At 41.3% G+C, this 23607-nt stretch overlaps 3 protein-coding genes across 29 annotated transcripts in view; 1 reads left to right on the top strand and 2 right to left on the bottom strand.

The window, feature by feature from the left end:
• LOC146972108 (uncharacterized) overlaps positions 1-10775 on the bottom strand; it is a 28766-nt gene extending 17991 nt beyond the window's left edge. For 11 of the 27 annotated variants that reach the window (XM_085801892.1, XM_085801895.1, XM_085801910.1 and 8 more), the window contains exons 1-9: positions 10599-10775; positions 3564-4825; positions 2846-3127; positions 2626-2730; positions 2397-2515; positions 1687-1905; positions 1395-1482; positions 856-1008; positions 503-600 (exon numbers count right to left, since the gene is read on the bottom strand). In XM_085801892.1, the coding sequence (XP_085658018.1) occupies positions 503-600; positions 856-1008; positions 1395-1482; positions 1687-1905; positions 2397-2515; positions 2626-2730; positions 2846-3127; positions 3564-4825; position 10599 (2327 nt within the window). In that variant the 5' untranslated portion in view covers positions 10600-10775. The remainder of the gene's footprint in view (positions 1-502; positions 601-855; positions 1009-1394; positions 1483-1686; positions 1906-2396; positions 2516-2625; positions 2731-2845; positions 3128-3563; positions 4826-10598) is intronic. The other 16 variants (XM_085801902.1, XM_085801905.1, XM_085801917.1 and 13 more) reach the window with 2 other exon arrangements.
• A 6206-nt stretch (positions 10776-16981) lies between these two features.
• Positions 16982-19953, top strand: LOC146972107 (potassium channel subfamily K member 5-like). The gene is made up of 5 exons (XM_085801879.1): positions 16982-17240; positions 18111-18222; positions 18602-18768; positions 18891-19059; positions 19190-19953. The coding sequence occupies exons 1-5, from the start codon at positions 17055-17057 to the stop codon at positions 19873-19875; spliced, it is 1320 nt and encodes a 439-aa protein (XP_085658005.1). The 5' UTR covers positions 16982-17054; the 3' UTR covers positions 19876-19953.
• Positions 19931-23233, bottom strand: LOC146972106 (serum paraoxonase/arylesterase 2-like). The gene is made up of 9 exons (XM_085801880.1): positions 23124-23233; positions 22824-22891; positions 22552-22607; positions 22261-22426; positions 21532-21658; positions 21238-21438; positions 21045-21126; positions 20467-20595; positions 19931-20381 (listed from the first exon to the last, which is right to left on the bottom strand). The coding sequence occupies exons 1-9, from the start codon at positions 23204-23206 to the stop codon at positions 20220-20222; spliced, it is 1074 nt and encodes a 357-aa protein (XP_085658006.1). The 5' UTR covers positions 23207-23233; the 3' UTR covers positions 19931-20219.
• Between the last annotated feature and the right edge of the window lie 374 nt (positions 23234-23607).

Below are 23607 nucleotides of genomic sequence, written 5' to 3'. Positions count from 1 at the left end.
GAATAAGGCAAGAATGACTTGGGCCCAATCCCATTTATCTTCCCTTAACACTAGCACTCGGTTTCAAGTGGCCACCAAAGGGAGATTACCCTTGACGATGAAGTGAGAAGTAGAGACCGTACACTATGCAATGGGACACACGCACACACTTATCAATGATTAAAGATTTGATTTGAAGCTATTTTATAATAGCACACCGGGGGTTCCGACGCACCCCTAGTTCCAACGTCTATAGTGGCGATAATGCGCCGGAAAAGCTGGTTCCACCCGCAATAACGGAACCAGTTCACAAAGTATTGAGGGTGATTTCATCTTGCACTACGTTCGAAGTCTGCCTCTGACCTCCCTCCGATTTAAGGGGTAGTTTTAAGGGTTGAAAAGTACTTCCCCTCACTCTTAAAAGAATTGGGACACACTACCCCTACACGAGAACGCACAAAACCGAGTGCTAGGGTCAAAATCGAGTGGAAGTGGGGGAAATGGGACAGGGCGTTGCTCTTACCTGAAGAAGGTATGATGTTCAACACAGACTTTCCACAGCTTCTTTGAGGCTTTGTAGTTGGGCAGTTTGAAGCCAATTGTGCTTTCATACTGCTCTTGCTGTAGATGAAGAAACAATTATAAAGTCAGAGTGGAATATAATGACCTTATGCTAAAGGCTAACATGAGATATCGATCAGAGCTTGCTTGAATGAACAAACTGTAAATCCTGTCAATTTTATTCATTTAGGATAGAGAATAGGTCTTAAAAATAGCTCCAGCAAAACCAATGCATTTGTAAATCCAACTGTATATTCATAGGTAATAAAAGAGACAAATCACTCCAGGACTGCAGAGTAAATGTTTGCGATTTACCTCTGATGGCCGGATCTTGATAAAGAAGCTGCTGCGTTTGTAAGAGATCTTAAGCACTTTGGGCCAAGGGAAACGGTTGATCCTCAACTTGTCCTTGTAAACCATAAGACCACTGGAGCAAACCCCCAGTGTGATGTCAACACCATCCAGATCCTGCAAACACAAATATAGATGCAACATTGTATCACTACAGATCATATCCATTAGCCCGTACTTACAGCAAACGGTCACTGGGGGGCAGACTATGTTATCCTACGAGGCCAGGGAGTTTGAGGTCATGGAGTTTGAAATGTTATTAATCCCAAATTTTCCTGAGAGGGGTGGGGGGTTGGGGGGCTGACATCAATTTTGTAATTAAAACTGGGATGCATCTGATGTAATGCATGCATGCTGCTGCAAAATATTGACATGCAATTTAAAAATGAACGGCACAGTCTGTACACATCTGAACTGATGACTTTCATAGAAACCTGCATCACCAGTTAAACCCACAAAAATATTCATAATATGTATAAAAAAAAATTTGAAAAACGCCAAACCTTGGCTTGGTGAAGGTCAACTCCATACATGGCAAGTTTCTTGGCATTTTCCAGAAACAACATGTCTGCTTGGGCAGGACTCATTGACCTGGAAGCACAGATGAGTGAGAGTCTTTTAAAGGACATAGTTTACTGTCAGTATCTGAATAACTTGTTGGAAAAACGCTGAGGATGCACCGCACAGTTTCTGTCTGTGTACTTGTGCTTACTTAGAACTTAATCATAGTTAGGGGTTAACTACAAATTTCAATTGCTATGTTGCTCCAATCAATGCCCATCCTTTTGTGATTACCGGTATGAACGATGCAACTCGATCACTTTGTCCTCCAGCTCTTTGGTTTGTCCTGGTGCCAGGTTCAGATCCTTAACATAATCTGTTCCATGTACTTCTGGGTCATACTCCCCAAGCTCTGACTGGGCTGCGTAGGAGCCCAGCAGGGATAGTGTGACAAAGGAACAGGGAAGAACTCCACGCATGATATCCTGCCTCAGCTGGAGACACAGATAGTACCTGGAGAAGGTGTGACAGAAAGAAATTGGACAACTTAATAATACAGCACTTTGTTCTGAGACATTACAACATTTCACTGTAGTGCATATGCATATCACTGTATAAACTCTCTTGAGACTGAGTTAGAAGGCCAAGACAGCTCTCATGTATGCATGTTAAATATCAAGGTCAAGCCAAAAAGACAGTTAACATTAACTTATCATAAAGAGAAGGAGCAAAGGAAAACGGCAATCGGGTGTCTGACATATCATCATCACTGTGAGGTTGCCAAGAAATAGTCACAACACATCGCTGCTCATAAATCCAGACATATAACATCTTACTGAGCTGTAGAAGCCAAGGTTAGGGGTTCTACTTGCCAGTCATCATGCTAAACTAATTTAACAAACTCTTGGCTAAAGCTTTACATTTATTATTGAGCAAACATGAAAATGGTATCACTCTTCTAACTCCACAAGTAAAGGAATCAACAGATTTTCCAAAACACTCACCTGGTGAGGTCTTCTGTGAGCTGAGCTGGATCAGGGGGGTAGAACTTCACGTTGAATGTAAACTCATAGACAGCACCTGAAACCTGTTTCCGGATCTCTTTAGTGGGTTCCAACCATGTCTGTGGAAAATGAAGGAAACATATTACAAACTACTCGCAAACCAAATAAATATGTCAAATATGTAGTTTTGTGCTTTACACAAAGCTACAGGAGGATAAAAACAGCCCACCTTGTTGGTTGGGGTTTCCCAGTTAGCGAGGCCAAAGTAATCTTTCTCCACCAGGTTGACATGGTCCAACACCTTTGTCAAAAGCTCCTGACCTTTAGCGTGTTTCTGAATAATAACAAGGGACGCAAGCAGAGAGTGAGACAGTGGCTGAGACATCTTATTTAGTCTTCACAACAATTTCATGTTTAACTGGAGAGGTAGCCACAAGTTTGTCCCTTACATCAAGCTCACACTCGAACTGAGTGTCATCCAGCAAGGTAATTTTGCATTGCATGGTTTTCTGACGTTTGGAGCCTTTAGCCTCCTCTGTCTTCTTCTCTGTCTTCTTTTCTTTTGAAGGCTTCTCCTTCTTCACCTCCTCCTTTGCCTTCTCCTCTCCTTTGACTTCTTTCTCCTGTTCTGCTGGTTCTTGCTCCTTTTTCTCAGTGTCTTCCTTTTTCTCCTCTTCCACCACTTCAGGCTCCTTTATTGCAGCTTCTTCCTTGTGTTCCTCTGGAGCTGGCTGTGGAGTCAACACAAGACATTTGCAAAGTATGTCAAATGTAGACCAAAAGAACAAAAGAGGACACAGTGTATTTTTTTTCAGTGAGTAATCACAGCAGCACAAAGTAGAACAAAAACATATCTTTAATAAACAACACATAATACTGCTGTTGATACAAGCTCCAGTTCAGAACAGCATGTTGGCTTTAGACCAAGCTTTCAGCTCGACCCAGCATCATTACTTTTCGCTGAGCAGGCTGTCCACAACATTAAAAATTCATTACGAAGAAAAGAAAAACACATGCTGCTCTACTACAATTCAATCCGCAGTATGAATCTGTATACAGCAGAGCTCTGCTTTTCATGTTTACCGGCAGTATCTGACAACACTTCCTGTTGCCATGTGTGAACATCCTGATGTAATAAGTGAAGAGTAACATCTGTCAGTCACTCACCTGCGTCTCTACGCTGCTTGTCGAATGCTGATCTGGAGCCTGTTCAGCCTCTGGCTCAGTTTTAAGTTCAGGCTCAGGAGCAGCAATCGGTGCTTTCACCTGCTCCTCACTTGGCCCCTTCACCTCCTTCTTTCCTTTGTTCTTCCCCTTCTCCTTTTTCTTCCCCTTTTCCTCTTCCTTCTTCCCCTTTTCCTCTTCCTTCTTCTGCTTTTCCTCTGTCTTTTCCTCCTCCTTTTCCTTCTCCTTCTCTTTCTTCTTTGTCTCTTCTTTTACCTTCTCGTCTTCTTTCTTTTTTACCTCCTCTTTTGGTTTCTCCTCCTCTTTCTTCTTTGTCTTTTCTGCCTCTTTAGCTTTTTCCTCTTCTTTCTTCTTTGCCTTCTCCTCCTCTCTCTTCTTTGCCCTTTCCTCTTCCTCTGCTTTCCTCTTTGCTTTTTCCTCTTCCTTCTTCTTTACCTTATCTTCCTTTTCTTTTTTCTTGGCGACCTTCTTGTCTACTTTTTCCTCCTCTTTCTTTGCGACCTCTGCTGCTCCTTTTTCTTTAACTTCTGGGGTCTCCTTTTCCTCCTCTTTAGTCTCCAATGTTTCCTTCTTTTCTACAGTGTGCTGTGCTTTCTCCTCTTTTGGCTCCTCTTTCTTTTTCTCTTTCTCCTCTTCCTTTTTTTCCTCCTCCTTTTTCACTTTGTCTTCATTCTTCTCCTCAACTTTCTTCTTGGCTTCTTTCTTTTTCTTTTTACTGCCCTTCTTCTCAACTTTTTCTTCCTCTTTCTTTTTATCCTCTTTTTGTTCAACTTTTTCTTCTTTCTTTGGCAGTTCTTTCACCTCAGGTTTTTCCTCCTCTGCTTTAGCTTCCTTCTCTTCACTTTTCACCTCTTCTACTTTCTGTTCTTCTGCTTTGTCAGCTTTTTCCTCTTTATCTGCCTTTTCCTCTCTGGCTTTCTCTGCCTCAAACCCCTCTCCCTCAGAGCCCTGTGAGCGGCGTTTGAGGAAAGATGAGAAGAGGCGAGACAGGCCTTTGCCAGCAGAGGTCCGGGTACGAGGCTTCAGCTGCTCCTCCTCAGGGGAGGTAGCTACGTCAGCTGGCCCAGGCTCAGAGGCCTGCCCCTGGGCCTTCTTACTCGACTGCTCCCCCTCCGGCTCGGATGATGCTGCCTTTGGCTTCTGATTGTTCTCTGGTTCGGGTTCGGGCTTGGCTCCACTGGCCTTCTGCTTGCCCTCAGTGTCCGCCTCACTCACCGCACTTGCCTCTGTTGTCATGGTAGCCACTGGGAAGGAGAACAGAAGGGAGTCAGAGATGGAGAAAGGTCACGGCGCTGTACACAGTGTGACAGTGCACAGCATGGCTATACTTGGAACACAACAAACAAGATTAGGAGCAGTGGACTATTAGCCTGTGTTTAGGAAACATCACGTTTCACTTTGCTGTGAATGGCAGGCCAAGGTACTATAATATCACTATATCTCTTTTGTTGTTGTTTGTGTATGTTTGACAACAAATATGTACTGGTTGAACATTAATTTCATTGTCTTTACTTTTTTTTTTTGCACAATCGTGTAAGTGACTTACTTTTACTTTGTGACTTTTGGCTGGACAAAACAAGCACTTTTAAAACTGTCATGGGCATTTTCTCAGAAAACTTTATAAGAAAAATAATCAGCAGATTAATTGACACTGAAAATAAGTTGGTTACATCTCTACAGACAAAACAAAACAAAGGTCAACAATTAACAACATTAATAACGTTGAATCTAAACTAATGAAAGAAAAGTATTTTTAATATGATAAGAGGCAATAGAGAACTTCATCTTTTATCATGCCAACGGGTTCATCTGCATACATGCTTTACCATTGTCACTTAATATTTTATCATTTTAGATGCTCTAATCAGGAATAATTTACATCCTTTACAATAAGTAATTTACATTGCTGTTTAAATGTATTGTTAGCTGCCCACTCTGAGACTCATTCCATAAAACATGAAGCCAACTGCCTCCCACAGATTTTTTTCCAGCTCAAACACACACACACTTACTCACACATATACAGACATCACTTCACCACACAATAGCCTTCCTTGTTGAAGAGTGTCTGTGTCTACATCCAGTTCTGAGGGTAAGCTCACAAAGCTGCCTATCACAGACTCATTAAAACTCACTGACACAAAGGGGGCATTTTGCTGTGGAGCTGCCTATTAGCACCACCCGGCTCATCCTTGCCAACCAGGCCATGTCATCTAAGGCATCTACATACACACAGAGTTAGGACTGGTGATGGGATGATATACACCATGACATGATATAAAAAGGTAATTTGTCTGAGATTTCTCAAAACTTTTGGGACATAGCTTTTTGATAATATTATGTGCAACATACATGCAATTATGAAAATCAATCATCGGGACTGCTTTATTGCAAGATATGAATATGTATAATTTTTGCATAAGTATGATAATAATAAATATAATTTGAAATACTTTTCAAATTAAAAAAACTTTCCAGACAATTTGCAGCCTTAAAAATGACAAGATATATGCTGACTAGGCCAATATGCGAGGAGAATTTGCAGAACAGCAATGCTCCTTTTTGATTACACATTAGTAACACCGGATTTTGAAAAACGTCTGTTAGGGTTGTGTGATAACCTTAATCCAATAATATTACTGTCGGGTTTATATTTTTTTAAGCTTTCACATATGAACTGCAGGAACTGCAATCAAAAACAATAGTAATGATGGTTTTAATTCATGCTTTTAACTCTGCAAATTTCGTGTTATCCAATGAGTCAAAGTCACACCACAAGGGCCTTTAAAGTTCATGAACACGACTGATTCAATGGTGTGGCAGCAGGATGACTATTCTGTTAAATTTAGAAACTTCAAATCACACAACCGACACTGCAGGTGTTATGCAATCACACACACACACACACCTCTCCCAAGCGAGATTTATCAGTTCCAGTGGCTCGCATCACAATCGATTCTCATCTTTAACGAGACGGACACGCATCCTGTCTGGACTAGGCCTGGTCTAATTGGTGACTAATGTTGCTGAGCTCGTCTCTTCCATATGTAGTTCAAGTCCTACTCTGTCTTTTATAGAGTGGGGGAGGGGATGCACTAGACAGACAGGCAGGCCAATCTTCCAGATGTACAGGGCCGCCCAAAAGGGTGCAGCCTGGCCCGCTATACCATACACTTCCCGGTGGCACTGCGGGACAGCAGGAGAGGAGGAGGGGGTACGCACACAGACCAAATCCTCTTTAGCCCTCCCATTGTTTGTGTCCAGTGACCAATAACTGTGCTGCACACTATTACTAATCCTGCCTACCCTTCCCCCCACAAGACCCCCCATAGGCCTGTTCCCTAGGTCACCAAACACACACATATGCACACACACCGGTATGCATCAATGCCCATGGTCTCCTCTGGGTCTTTTAATGCTCTGTCATCTCAATTCTGATTGTCAGGAAACAGACATGCTCCTAATGGACCAGCTGAGCTTGTGTCTGCTGCCTACTCCATTTTGTGTTGGCTATCTAACATCTCTGCTATCAGCCAGCTGAGCAGGACCCTCCTGTATCATGACTGATTGAGACGGCGGCAGCCACACCACATGATCTCCCAATAAGGCATCAATCTCTCGCAATACTAAGCCTATTTCCTCTTTAGTGTGTTGGTTATTAGATGAAATATTGCTGTACCGTAAAGAAAAAATCTGCCCTCGATACTCCATAATTAGTGTCTCTAATGAGCTAAATTATAGATGAAGTAGGCCACCCTCTGGCAAGAGTGAGCCTGCAAAGAGCTGCAGGATCAGGTGCAATACCAGGGCTGGGGTTGAATTAGGATCTGATTTACAGTTCATATCTGTGACTTTTAATTGAATCTAATGTTCCCATAGGAAGATCATTTGAAATTTGAAGAGCTTTGATACGACTCAGTGAACTTCACTCAAGGGAAAGAAGACACCACATTTAAATTGACTTCAAAGGAACAAGTGAGGTTCATTTTGCAGAAATTCTACATTTTCCATGTTTGAATTTAAGAAACACTAAAAATGGGGACTGAGATTTATTGATAACATTCATTAAAATAATGAAACTCATTATCCTTCCTCACTGTCTCACGTCATCAAGTTCAAAAAGACATTTTCAGGAATTTGTCTGGATACCAAAGGCTTGGCAGTGATACTGCAGTGCTGCTGTGTCTGTGTTGGTGTGTGTATGTGTGTGTAATAAAATGAGACAAGAGAGCTGAATGGGGAAGAGCTTGCAGAGGAGGAGAAGGAGGAGGTATAGTATATAAATAGCTACTTGTGCTCAGGATGCAGGGACTCATTAGTTCGCCTTTACAGACAAGCTCATATCTATTTCTGTTCTCAGTGTGCTACCCACGACATGCATATGCACATGTGCATACATGTGTGAACCGCCATAATCACGCACAATGCTTCATTTACAACTGAGAGAAGATTTACTTTGTTGTGAAAGAATTCACTTCCCCTTCCTCATCAGTACTGTCCGCTGACTGACCGGTGTCACAGAGTCACAATAACTTTACCATGTAGGAATACGAGGACATAAAGAAAGCATGTTTCCTGGGTACTGAGAGAAGGCTTAAGGAATTAGAGGGAGTTTAGAGTTAATCATCCCCCAAGTGACCAAGTAAGATTATCTCCATCTATCTACCTGCCTACAGTATCTATCTCACTGTCTCCCTCCACTCTGGTTCTCTCTCTCTCTCTCTCTCTCTCTCTGTCTCAGTCAGTGGGCATCTGTGTGTGTGTGTGTGTGTGTGTGTGTGTGTGTGGGAGAGGGAGAAGAGCTGGCAGTAGGACAGTGGCGATCAGCTGTGCTGATTCATGGTTTTATGTGGGGCCCCGCCTACCTGGCTGAAAATCAACAGAAATGAACTGAAGGCCAAGATATCAGTCCTCTGGTATTAACCTCTCTGAGTAAACACTGACACACACGCCAACAAATACACTGACACGTGTGAGGCTGTTTATGATTTAAGTTAACACACACATACACCTGCCTAGCAACTTCAGGAGCACACACAAAATGGGTAGACACTGCAGTCATTATTCATGTCTTTAATAATACATAATATGAGACTATAGAGAAAACTATGTAGATTTTTTTTTTTAATGATCAAAGACTTTAAAGACTCTGTGGTACTATATCTCTTGTGTGAACTGGGAGGGGGGGTCTACTTGTCTGTGTAAATCTATACCAAACCCAGTGCTAAAATAATCAATACACACAGATGGTCTCTGAGCCTGATGCTGTAACATGAACCAACATGGGAAAAGAATGAAGTAGCTTGATTGATTTAGTGTGGTCTCTCTGAAAGCAATTCTGAATCCATTTCCAACATTACTTCAGCCACAGCCCTCCATATATCTGTCCATCAAAACACATCATGAAAGAAGTGGGTTTTTTTTATGTAGCATACACACATATTCCAGATCTTATTTATTAATTTCTTCAGGATCTAGGAACATTCCTGTAATTTACAACATTGAAAGTAAAAAAAACAATCTGCAATTTGATATCAGAAGTTGAAATTTGATTTTTTTTTTTTTTTTTCCCCATATAGTCTCAAATTGAGTCAAATTCATGGAGTCTTGTTCATGAGGAAAAGAGCATAGGAATCTGTTGCCTATTTAGTAATGCTCAGACAAACAGAGTAGTAGTCTAACCGCTCGAATGCATCATAACTCCCAAAAGAGGATTAACACCAGCAAGCTCTTCTGGGGCCTCAGTGACCTCACTCTCACACAGTGGAGCCAAAAACATCCTTCAGCATCACCTCAGCAGCTCTGTGTTCACAACACTGCTGATTCAGCAGTACAGGAGAGCACCCCCAAGCACCCAGGTCATTTCCCTGCCATTTTTTAACCTCTGTGCTCACTTGTGTTGCCTGTGCAAGCATTTGCCAGTCGAACCATCTCATCCTTCCTACGTCATATCTGCAGCGCTTCATAAAAGATTATCAGACTATATATATCCAGAAGTATCATCAATGGAGATGAGGCTTATTGGATGAGTTTCTCCTAAGTGCGTTCTGGGTGGTACAATCATGTGTGCGCATACCAACAGACACATTCACATGCGTTGCCCTCCAGCAAAGATGGGTATTTTTAACCCTTACGCTCCTCTTGGGGTAAAAGCAAGTCATGTCAAGCAGAAAATGAAACCCCGGCGCAAAGCCATCTCTGAAACTGCATGAGAAAAAGCAACAAACATCTGTGCATCTTGCAGAAAGATGCACAGATACACCTCAAAGGGAACAAGATGCTGACACAAGGAAACACACAAGCATCATCTGGAACAATTTGCATGATTTTCTCCCTCACATACCACACAGTAGCCTATGTTATCTATACTGTAGCTGCTTCATGTGAAGATAAGCCCTAGCTGGACAGAAAGCACTGAAGCTGATTAGTAAACATATTTGTTCCCATATAGTCATAATTTTCCAATTTTAATAAGGCACTGATTAAAAACAACTACAACGCCTACCATACTGTGTGTACTGATACAAAAACATTTCGCAATAGGTAAATCTAATGTAGCTATATCATGTGCAATGTGTGTACTGTGCGTCCTCTTTTGAGCAGTGTGATAACTTGCCTGCCCATTCATTTTCACAAAAACAACTCCCACATGACGAAAACACATCACCACCTCCATCCCCCCCAGCACGGACTACTTTTGGCTCAGAGAGATGTTGTTATACTGGGCTATTTTAAGCAGATAAATATAATATTTAATCATTTTAATTTGCTTTAACAAAACATTATTTAACTGCCGCGTGGTAACAGGGAACAATACGACTTCAATTTCCAACTTTTCATTCAATTAAACCGATAAAGACTATGACGGGCTGTTATCGGAGCAACGTGCCAGGGTATTTAAACAATCTGTGTATGAAAATGGCGCCGAATGAGCAACAAAACAAATAAACACTAACTCATCTCAGCCGCCCAACCCCGCGCGCGAGTAAAATAAATCTTAAAATTTGGCTTACCTACTCTAGAAATAGCATCAACGGGGGAAGCAAGCAGCGCAAAATCCGACAAAATCCTATATTCCCGCACGTTCAGAGGAGAAACAATGTTGCGGAGCCACACATGCTTTGTTGTGCCGAACGTGTCCGATGCTCGTAAAGGGGCGGAGCCTCACACTGAGCCTTGAACCGAGTTGACCAACTGAGAAACGACCCGCAAGTCCCACACACAGACCGCATGCCCAGGTGGAGGAGAAGGGCACAGCTTTACTGAGATGGCTGGTGATTGGAAGTGTTCATTGTCTCTAAATGTAAATCCATGATATAAAAATGCAGATTTAATATCAAAAAGTTAAAAAAAAAAAAAAAAAAAACACACACACACACACTTACGCACAAACACACAAGAGACTCCTATTAACTGTCAAAATCTGCACTGAAATTACTGATTTCTACTCACATCTGTGGTTATTTTCTACCCCTGACAGGAAAATATTTACATTAATTGCCCACTTTTTTTTATTCACAGCTCATTACCATGTTGGGACAATACACAAGGCCTCATTACAAAAAAATCCCCAACAGGCATGGTGGAAGGCGTGCCAAAGAGTACAGTCATTAACACGGTACAATGTCCAGAAAGAGGCAGGAGGCCACAGGAATACTCTTGAGAGTCTTGCCCCGTCTTTTCAGAGTACCAGCGCGGTGCATTCATCTGCTCAGTGTGAGGGTGTCAGCACTCCGACCCTGAGCCAATTGGTGTGTTTAGTGACATGGAGACGGGTTTAAATTCACGAGGGAATGAGCACCAGCTGAAAATGGCGAGTCCACCGGCGGAGCATCTTATCTATGTTTAAAAAATTCAAAAATTCACATGTGCGTCTGATCACGTGCACACATACACATACAAGCTGTCTTTATGGACCCCGGCATGGTCCCCACCCATCTGCCTGACCCCATTAGGGCCATACGGCTCACAGGCAGAGGAGGGGGGGGGGGGTAAAAGGGGGTTCATTATTCTCTAAACCACTCAGGGTCAGTCACCGTCACCTTTGTCTCACAGAGACAAGTTCGTGTGGTATGCACAGCAGTGACGCATGTCATTTATGGGCATTTTATCTGCTATTCCATGAAGAAACTGTCTTACCAGTTTAAAGGTTGCTCCACAAATCCTCCACTTAAGACAAAAAAAATGAGAGCGATCAAATGATATAGGAGGAAACAGAAAATATCTCTCAAGTATGGTATGGACAACTGATAATAGGGGGTTTCTTCTTTAGACTTTGATCACAGAGCAAAGTGACGACATATCAGCGACACAGCATCGCTCTGACCAGTGCTGTTAAACATTTACTGACACACAACACATCTCCCGGAGGAATACGACTTCTGGCTGTGCTTTAGTCTCAGGTGGAGGGAGAAGGACAGAGGGAGAGCAAGGAGGGAGGGAAACAAAGCCTATATGACACTACTGGCGTTGACTCCGGTTGCTTAGGAACCCCTGCCCTGCCCTGCGCCTATACTGCGAGGAGCAGGTGTTGAGCTGGACCCAGGAGAGGGAGGAGAGACGGAGAGAAGAGGGGAGGAGAAGAGGAGCGGCACTCACAGACCCACTGTCCCCCGAGACAGCGACAGACTGGAACCACAGACTCTGAGACGACCCACTCACACAGCAGACACACCCCAAAGCACTGACTGACGCACACTTTCTGTTTTCTCTTTCCCCCGCCACTCTTTCCACAATTTTGTTGAAAAGCACAAGCAGACATGCACATGCGATGGTGCAGTGCTTTACTCCAGCTGAGTGCATGGGGGTTATGTTTGTTTGGAACATCTTTATCCCTCTCTGGCTCCATGGCTGAATGATTACATAACGTCCCATACCACTTCCATCAAATTCATCTCTCTTTTGACTTTCAGCTATGCATCTGGGTACGCATCACACACACATACCACACTGGCTCTCTTCCTATATTTAACTTAAATCTGCAGCTTTGAAAATGCTTTATATATGAATTTTGAGTGCATATGATGGAGGCATGGTTGCAGGGTTTTTTATTTGTGCTCAGAATCTGGGCGCTCAAGAGCACTGATGGGATGGATGGTAACAGGGCATCAATATTCATAGTGCGCCATTATGTTATTAAGAATTTATGAACAAGGAATGCTCCATGTTTCCAGCCCTTTCAGCCTGCAGACATGTTGTTCCTACTTCTTGTTTCAGGGCTGAGTCTGAAGGCTGGAACACCTCTGAGACTTTAAATTACTCTGTATGATGTTTATAAAGAGAAGAGTCAGGACCTTATGTTTCGTACATCAAGTGTGTCCTGTGTTGCAGCCTAGAACAAAGAATTAGATGGAGCAACTTTATCAAAAAATGAATTATTCATAATGAATTACTCGTTTGTTTTTTGCAGCTAGTAAATCTGTCATAAACATTTGCATCCATAAACAATGCAAACAGATTAGAGATGAAATGCTTACATTATGCAAATACTTGGATCTTATCAGAGATTGAAAGCGCTCATAAAGACAGTGTAAAAAGGAAAAAGCCCTCGAGCTCACAGCACATTGAACAAATTCTAGCCGACATTCCAGGGCCACCTAAGTACATGCTGCATTGTGGCCGATCAGCTGACGCTACTGTAACTGGCCAACTTGTCTTAGTTCACACTGCCACCTGGTGGAGAGACGCTGAGGTAAATTCACTTTTCACATACTGCTCATGGTGGTGATGGTCAATATGGTGGGACTGGTATCTCTATATGATTTACATCATGTTTAATAATGTGACTGCAACATAATTACACTCCTAGAGTCTCCGTTATACTAACACAGCCTAATCTGAATATAAACATGTGTATTTTGAGTCAACTTAAAAAAAAAGAAAACCCTCCATGGTGAAAGCTTATTATCTGTTGTGAGAGATGGAATCCCCGCCAATCCTTCTCTACCTCAACACAGAGCTGTAACGCAGGCTGTGAGCATGTGTTCACTAGAGATAAAGCTGTGTTTGCGTCCAGATGCCTGAGGGTGACACGGTGACGCCACCCCTCCCAAAACTAGACTAATATGGGCGCCAGGAGGTCAACAAAAACTGTGTTAAAACAAACAAACAAAACCAAAAAAAAAAAAACTCAGCTACAAGCTTTCACTGGGATTTCTTTACACTGTCTTGTTTGGATCTATGTGAAGAATTTAAAAAGGATGTCTAATTTGTAATTGTAACATAGCCTGATCATAAAATAGCACAACCTTTTTTTATGAGATATGAAGAAATGGCGGAGAATGACAGATAGTCAGTGTTTCACACAGTTGATTAAGGGATGATAATATAGGACACTTTTGAGCTGGAAGGCCTAAACCTGATACATGCATGCAGAAGATACCGATGGAGTCATGAAAGTCTGTTTCTCATTTAGCTTAAATGGTTTTCGATACTCACATAACGTCCATGCAGAGGGTCATTGTGCAATGAATGGTCAGTCCAGGACAGCGTGTCCAGGTGAGAGGTAAAGAAAGAGAAACAGAGGGAGAGTGTGTTAATGCAAGAAAATACCTCTTTTTATCAAAGTTAACACATAAATGACACAGCACACAAGGGTCAAGGGGATGTACAATATGAGGTCAACTTTTATTCTGCCTAACAAATTACTTATGTTGCTCTGTATGTTATACTAAAGGTTGCCTGAACATGTGAACATTAATAGTTGTGTAACAGTATAACTTATATCTCTAGCATCAGCAAAACAAGGTGGAAACAATGTGCAAGGTTACAGGTGACCAAAATCAGTCATATGAATAACATTACCAGGTTGTACCTTTATTATATGAATAATAAACAGACCTGACACAGAATAATTGGCATAGGCTGTTTCAGTCTTTTTTTTTCAGGTTAATTAGCCCACAGTAGCCTATGGAGAGTTTGGGGCCCATGGTTTGTGTCAGGCTAAAGAAACAAACCTCCTGCAAACATGCCCGACCTTTTTTCCTCACCATGTACTCGCAAATTCACTGCAGGTTAGCAGTCCTTTGTAGTTCCCTATGTAGGCTAACACCACAAACATCACTGACCTCGTCGTGTTTGACATAATCCCTCTAAATACGGCGCCGTGAACTGTACACGAACTGCTGCCTTGTGCGAACGACAAACATGTAAAAACTCGCTAGGGAGAAAAAAAAAAGGTGTGTGACACAAACAGTGCACAACATCAGTGTCTGAGTAAGCGAGTCATAGCCTACCTGAGCAGACAGATGTGTCCCCTCTTCTGTGGGTTGTCCACCTTTAGTTTGATGCCATAGTTCCGGTGTTTCCCTTCAGAGGAACTTGTAAACTATCGATCAGGTTTCCACGCACTGGACGGGAGGAGAGAGAGAGAGAGAGAGAGAGAGAGAGAGAGAGAGAGAGGGGCGGTGACGCAGCTACAATGACGAAGCGTTAACTAATGATGGGTGGAGATCAGAGGTGGGAGCATTACTACTTCAAAATCACCTAGATTAGTCCCTTCTGCTCTGTAATGCTAGACTGGCAGCTGAAGAGGAAGCGAGAGATGCATCAGTGCAAGGCTGTTTACCATGACAGGTGAGATCAGGTGCAGTAGCCTATTCTATTCTTCCTGCAGCACAGTGTTGGTTAGTGGGCGAATCCAAACCGCCTGAAAACAAACACCAAGGAGGAGTTTAGAGAAAAGTACTCAGTGCAATGCAGGTGAAGTAGTAGCAGCATGGGTTTATGTTTACCTGAGGGTGTCAGGATCAGGGCTGTGGCATTTGAAGAATGTGTGGTCAACCATTAAGCTTTTGTACAGCTGCTTCCAACTTTTCTGCCAGTTTGACTGGGTGATGATCACAAACAGGTCTGATATCAGCACCCCAGCCAAACCAAACCCACCTGCTCTCTATGCAGAGAGTCATGCCTGCACTGCACACATGGTTTCAGACTGTTAATGTTCCACAAAGGGGCGCTGTGTGCATGTGTGGAGGGCTATTATTTTTTAAGGAAAACAATGTGCCAGTTTACAACGAAGTAGCCTAAACTAGAAAGTATAAATAAGTGTTTCATGAACCAAGCAAACACATAGATAATTATTACTTTCTTATAAAACACATTAGTTTGTACAATAAAGTGGTAAATTTACAATGACCTTACCTATAGGCTATTTCTCCATCAGTGTCTCCTCAATAAAGCCGTGCTCCAAATGTATAAGGCCTACACAGAAATCCTAGCTGTGGCTCCATTTGATGACCTTCGATATCTCTGTAAAAAGATGAGCGAAATCTCAGAGGGTGCAGCAGACCTCAATCTAGCAGCTGCTACAGCTGGAGCATCTGTCTCAGTATTACCTAAAACCCAGTGGCCAGTGTTGGCACAATCCCAGTAGGTTTAGTCAAATATATCTGCATGGCCTTAAAGGCGTACTTCGTCAATTTAGTATTGCACTTTCAAATCTGAAGCAGCAGTGGGTCAAGATAGATAGATAGATAGATAGAGAGAGAGAGAGAGAGAGAGAGAGAGAGAGAGAGAGAGAGAGAGAGAGAGAGAGAGATTTCCATTCAGTTTTCTGAGAATATAATGTCACAGTGTGGACAACCCCTCTCATCTATTATCATGCTGTACAGCCAGGATCCACCCAGTGTGATTAACTTCACACACTTAACTCCAGCCCTCTGGATGTCCCTACATGGAGATAAGAGCAACTGTCATCGCCCACAGACAGTTCACCAAAGTGCATGAATCATGAGTAGTGATACTGTTGCCCCCTGTTGAGTTTTTCTCTCACTGCATCACATAGTTATTCTGCAATCATAAAAGAGGGGATGATATTCTGCAATCATAAAAGAGGGGATGAATGGATTGAAAATTGGTAGATAGATAGATAGATAGATAGATAGATAGATAGATAGATAGATAGATAGATAGATAGATAGATAGATAGATAGATAGATAGATAGATAGATACTTTTCGTGATCAGACTCATTGATGCCTAGCTGCAAGAATAAAGTGATGCCTACACATTAATAATTATGATCAGCATCATCCCCAAAGTGCTTTTATTTTGGTGATTTTATGCTTACCTGTATTTACTAAACATAAAATTGAACAAAAATGTCTTTGTAAAATTAGCACAGGCCTGTGAGAAATTTCTTTCTTTCTTTTTTTCAAATTTGTGAAATAGCTTTTTTGTTTTTTTTTGTTTCCACAAGTTATTATGAGCAGGGTGATAATGGCCGCGTTTGTGTTTAAAGATTAAAGTACTTTGACTCAATTGGATGATGCAAAGTTGAAAAAAAAAAAAAAAGTTTTACGGCGACTCCCGAGCTGGACCGAGATGAGTGAGATTGAGTCTCCGCTGGAAGCAGTGGGGCAGTCGATGATGTTTTACCAGGAAGAAAGCACAGCGTGTATGGTAACGCGAGTCCTCTGAGGGAATATGAACCACAGGGCGTCGTAAGACTCAAGTGTGAAGTTATGACTTTATTATGGCTGATAAGGGTCCTTTTTTAACTTCATGTATTATTTTTTACCTATCGGTTGGGGCCGCAATCTTCCAAATTCTTGAGGAGCCAAACTGGGTAGCGTCCAGAGACAATTATATTCTGCAGAAGGAAAACGTTTTGAAGAAGTATGCCTGCTTAACAAAAGAGGATCTGGACGAAATTCTGGAGGTATGAACATATTTGTCCTTTATAGCAGGCTATAGGAGAGATAAACGCCATGTGAAAAAGAGTTTACTGTTTATCCTAAAGGGGAAACTATACATTTACCTGCTGCGTGGAAGATTGATCAACCAGAACTCCCATCAACTCTCATAAAGTTAAAAGTAAATAAGTGTAGATGTATTTATGTTTTTAAAAAAAAATAAAAAATAAAAAAGACTGTATTTCAATAACCTCAAATTCGTGAATGAGAAGTTCCTCGTCTGTGTGGGCTATTCACGCCAGGACACCTCAGAACCTGTTTTTCCTGGTCAGGAGTTGGAAACACCCATTTACACGGCTGAAGTGCGTCAGGTCGCTGTAAAGCTTAATGGCTACTAACAAGCTCTTTTGTTTGAACGTTGTTGTGTAAAATAAGAAAGTTCAAGCATTCACAGTTTATTCCACACATGGCAGCGTGCTACATGCAGGTACATGTCACCTTAACCACAAATATTTGAATGTTTGCTCAAGGTGTGTCCCGGTTTTAATGGCTGAACGAGATTTTTATAGGAGAATAAATACTGTAAAGTTCGACGTGTTTTGTCCGTATACAGTAAGGTATAAGGGAAAGTAGGGTGGGGATCGGGTGAGGGTGCATCCTGAAAGTTTTTTTTTTGCCATTAAAAAAAATCATATTAAGGACATGTTGATACAAGATGCCCCAATACCCAACGTTTGATTCAGACATTTTAAATCTCATGCACATGTAGCTTTTCCTGTTAGATTTTGAATTAGATGCTTTAAGTCCAAGACCTTCCGAAAATACTTTGGGTAAAACAAAAAATGCTTGAGAAGATAATTTGATCATTTGATATTTGCTCAAATGGTTTTCCGCAGATAGTGTCAGAGGCTGCAGGTCAAGGTGTGACCATCACTGGGGACAAACATCTTAACACGTGGGACTGGGGGAACTCTGTCATCTTTGCTGCCACCATTGTCACAACAATAGGTTTGTATGAGATGTCATTTGGGACATATATTTTCAGATTCAATTTGTACATTATGTATTATTATTTTGATTATATAACTGTCTTTCGTATTCTACTAGAAATTGAAAAAAACATTTTCTTGAATGTTAACATAGAAACATCAAATGCACATTTGGTGGATTATCATGGTAACCCCTCAAATGTGCAGTGAATGTTCATTGTGCAACAGGATTCTTTGCAATTAATTAAACTGTGTAACTTAAGTAAGTAGTAGTAAATAAGTGTGTAAGACAAAGTGTGTAATACTTTTTACTTTCAACTGGGGAACCCAGATTTCTATTCTTACCGCAGTGCCAAACTGTTTGTAAAAGTCTATAAAACTAGTTTTGTCATCTACAGGTTATGGGAATGTTGCCCCCAAAACTAAAGGTGGCCGCGTGTTCTGCATCCTGTATGGTCTGTGTGGGATCCCCCTATGTCTGGTATGGATAAGTGAATTGGGTTCATTCTTTGGAGACAGAGCCAAACGGCTGTCCCAGGTTCTGATCCGTAAAGGCATTTCCGTGGTAAGAAATGACTGAACTGCAGAGTAAATATTCATGCCAATATTTTAAGTCAGCCTCATGAAATTTACACAGTATACCACATGAATTTTTTTCTGTACAAATTCTGTTCTCTCTTCTGTCAGAAAAAGGTCCAGTTAACCTGCACAGCCTTGTTCCTATTATGGGGACTCATCGTGCACCTACTGATTCCTCCAGTCGTCTTCATGTCTCTGGAAGGATGGAGCTACCTGGAAGGGATCTATTTTTCTTTCATCACACTCACAACGGTTGGTTTTGGAGATTATGTGGCAGGTAGGTTTCATTTATGGCACAGGGTCAATCATTTGATCCAAGGGTTATGTTTCTGTGAAGTTATTTGTGTGTCTGTTTTTGTTTGGTCCTTTGTTAGAAAAGTCATGCAGGGTACCTACTTCTATTTCAGGTGTGAACCCAAACATCGAATACCCCAGACTATACAGAGTGTTTGCAGAGTTATGGATCTACATGGGCCTTGCCTGGCTGTCTCTGTTCTTCAGCTGGAACGTCCACATGGTGGTGGAAGCTCACAAGGTGTTTAAGAAAAGGAGACACAGGCACAGGCATGAAGAGGAACCACAGCCTGTAGAGGACAAGTGCAACCCAGACGTGAAGCCGTCTGTCATCGACATCTTCGACTTCCTGTCCGAAAAGGAGGAAGACTACAGCACCGTCATCAAGGAGATTGGAATAACGGCAAAACATCAGACAGCAGACAACATCAATCGCTCAAAGAGTTGCAGCGACATTTTGACCCTGGATCACTCGCCACGTCACAGACGAATAATCAGCATCAGCGAAGTGTTCGTGAACGCAAAGGGTGACACTGACAAAGGTGACGAAGAGCAGAAGCTCTCTCTAATCCAGGAAAGCAAGGGAGGTCCTGAACCTGCAGACGACACAAAGACAGGAAATGTAGAGAACAACCACAGAGCTGCGTTCGATTCAGACAGTTATGGTATCGTCTTCACTGTAACTGCCAAAGATGCTACAGAGGAACAAATTGCACAGCATCCTGATGGTGGGGGGACTAGGTTTAAAATATCTAAAGTAAATGAAGATTTGTTAATAGACAAAGATAAAGAAGGGTAAACCATGCTTTCTAAAGCTTCTCAGACCTTAACCGAAATAGTGGAACCAGACAAACTGTGTTAGGGGAAGGAGTTTTATTAGGAATTATAATATCATAAATACGGTTCTGCATTTAAGGAACAAACAGCATTTTGTGGAAATACTTCATTCAGCTATGCAAATTAAGGTTGCACTATCAAACGGTCCCCTGCTTAATTTTATGGAACTTTCCGATTATTAGCTGCAGAATATACCCAGTGTATATATCAAGTAAAATATTGGTTTTTGATCCAGTGCCTATCAAGATTTATGGTACAACATTGTGAGTCTATAACAAAAAAAGCTATAGACATAGAACACATAGATTATTTCAAATCACAGTACAGGGCTTTATGAAACACAGTGCCAATAAGCAACTTTCCCTCAAAGGGAGCTGCTACAGTGGAGCCCATTAACACGCGGCCATCATCAACATACTCCTGGGTCACCACCGGCTGCTCTGAGAGAATGTTCTTGATCTTTATGATCTGGGGGAGACAGAAAAATGGGCAGACTGTCAGACAGATCCAAATAATAACGAAGCGGCATATTTTTAAGGTACACAAGACGAACCTCAGAGCCAGGTGGATCTTCAGGGTTATACGCTGCCAGCTTCTGGGAATTTGGATGACAGCCCAGCCAGACGTCACCCGTCTTGTGGTCCACATCAATGTTATCACAAAGTGACCCAGCATGTACTGACTGGATGGGGACATTGCAACAAAAATAAATGAGACTTGATGAGTATTTTCACTTGAAATAATGGTACAAAATGAGCAAAACATTCATTTGTATTAGCTCATCATTTTTGAAATGTACATTTATTTGCTTTCTGCTAAGAGGTTGGATGTCCAGACTTTATGTAAGACATGGAGCTAAAGCAAGTAGCCGGTTATCTTAACACTTAACTCTAAAATTCACTTATTAAATGATTTTGTCTTGTTTGTTTAACGTATGCAAGAAGTGGAACAAAATACATTTTACTGTTTCAGTCATTAAGCTAAGCAAATACAAACGACTGCTGACAGATATGAGTGTGGTGCAGATCTTCCATCTATCCGTCAATAAGATTTACTTCCTAAAATGCTGAACTATTTGTGTAATTTCATTTTAGCCATGATGCAAGAAAAGAGAAGAAAACACAGTGATACCTTAATGTACACCAGCTGTTCTCCAGGTTTTCTTTCCAAAACGTCTATCTCATGGTCTATGATGTCTGAAACATAAATGTACCTACACAAAAAAAAATTACATAACAGGGTATGCAAACACAACCTTGTGTTTATCAGTTTAAAAAATGTGCAGGTACATCATCAGTGACTTCAGAAATGAACTGATAGTAACCGTTTGTCAGGTGACATGTTGATGCCATTTGGTCCCATAAAGCCAGTGGCAGCCACCCTCACTTCTTCTGGACTGTAGTATATCACATTGCAAAAGGGCACACCCAGTAGGACTGTCAGAAAATGAAGCGCATCACTGAGGAAGTAGCGATCATTTGTGGCGTAGAAGCTCTCAACTCCAACTGCAAGAATGTCATTCACACTGGAAAATATGATAAGAAGAAAAACAGAAGCATATAGTGTTTGTCAAATGTTAACTCTGTAATACTTTAAAGTACTACTACAAAGAACAAACCTGTGGAGTAGAGGGTGAGTGATAGTTTTCAGGTGTGCAAGTGTCTCGTCTCCAACAAAACTGAAGATCTCAACTTGGCTTTTTTGATGCTGGGGGTGATTGACAACAAACAGGTACACAGCGTCCTCTGCAAAGAAAGAGTAATGTGGACCTTAATATGGAAAAGTGTTTGAGTCTCACTGTTTCTTCACTGCAGTTCAACACCTGAGCAAAAATTGCAATTGATCATCTTTTGAGTCATTTTGCTAACACTCCTGACATAATAACAGTACTGCGTATGTATAGTTTTAAAACTACAGGACCCAGAAAATGACTATTGCTCTGTAGATCAATTTTTGATGAATGATCACGATCATGTTTAACTCAGTGACAACTGCATTGTTTCCTGTGACTTTTTCACAATAAAAGCCAGTTTGCTACTACCTGTAAATCAGCTAAATGTTTTGCCTCATATTTATAGCTATATGTTAATTCTTAGGAGGTCACTTGCTTTTGCATATGCATTTTCAATGGGTTGTTTTTGTATGATTTTGCTCTGTTTAATTATAAACCAATTTCTGACTTTGTTTTTTTGTAGTTCTATGCTATAACAATATGATGAGTCAAAGGCCCAAAGAAAGGTGCCTAGTGCATTCCTACTTGTATGTTCAACATATGTTTTTACAATAATTGCAGCCATACAAAGACAATAACTTTTCTATTTTTCTATAATTGAACTCTGTACACTACCTGTCTCATCAGTGTATACACTAATGCCATGTGGGTTGAAAGAGCTCAGGTCCAGCTTTCCTTCGATTTTGAGCTTCACTGGGATTGGCTTTGGGTGCAGCAGGTCCATCATGAACATTTGCCCTGGATCATCAGAGAATGAAGGCAATGGAGGAAACTTCAGCCCCTGAGTGGAAAAAACTTAAGGTAAGGTTATAGGTGCAGATCTGTCAGTTTGTCTTGAGGCAACTATCACAGAAACATTTAGTTTGAGAATTCTACCTCAAATATACTAGGTACATAATGACTTACCGAGCTAAAGAAGGCCAGTCCATCTTTAAGTATTGTGATATCCTCCGCCCCATACTCTGTACAAAATGAAACCTCTTTTAGTTCTTGCATTTTACAACCTTGACGTTATAAGACAAATATTCACTGACACTTGACCTACTGACAGTTTCCTGGACTTTGAACTCCTCAGTTATGAGCACATTTTACACATTCATACTGATCTAAACCACGACTAAAAATATACATTTCTAAAAGGGGACAGTGACATGAATAGGAAGAACAAGATTGCTTACCAATATTCTGTAAATATTTACATTTAAGGTGTTTCGGTGACACTTCTCTGGATGCAAGGGTAATTTCCCTACAGAGGTAGAATTAATCACAGGAATTAACAAGAAACAAAAAGACGTTTACATAAGACTTGCTATACCAAATTGTACTTGTAACGTGCTGCACTATTGCATGTTAAGACTTGTTCTTGTACTTCACATACAGCACATATAAACATAAACATTGAGAAGCTAATTTACTAAACTTCCACTTTACAGCCAGATAAAGTCTGTTGTTAACATCAAAAAGTAATAGATACTTACTGTAGTTTACGAAATCTATATCCAAGAAAAGCTGCAAAAGCAGCAACAACAACTGCAAGTAGTGCTTTCCTCATGGCTGCCATGTACACTTTAAGGTTACACAAGAACTCTTTTAAAATGCATTTACAAAGCAGCACCAAAGATGGTGCTAAAGTGTTCGTCCCAAGGTGCAGAATTAGATTTACCCTCCTGACTCCAGGAAGTCTGGATGGGTTAATGCAGACTGTCTGTCACCATGATTATTCCAATGAAAACTTCTCATCCAGCAGCAAATGAGGGGCATCTTTCTTGTTGCAGCTTTTTTAAAGATGGCAAGTGTTTATTTAGCAATGACATCGCAAGATGCCAACACACCTTGCAAAATATTAAAAGCAACAGAAATAAATATTTAGTAACTACAGGTCATGTGCAATATGAACACTTCTCATACAGTATAATGTGAGAATGCCGCACGGTAGTAAGGAGGAAGCTGGGCAGACCTGAA

Source organism: Trachurus japonicus, chromosome 16 (assembly GCF_045865225.1).
Source record: "Trachurus japonicus isolate A0001 chromosome 16, Traja_1.0".
NCBI lineage: Eukaryota > Metazoa > Chordata > Actinopteri > Carangiformes > Carangidae > Trachurus > Trachurus japonicus.
Note: the sequence above shows the minus strand (reverse complement) of the source record. Positions and strands in the feature narration are given on the sequence as shown.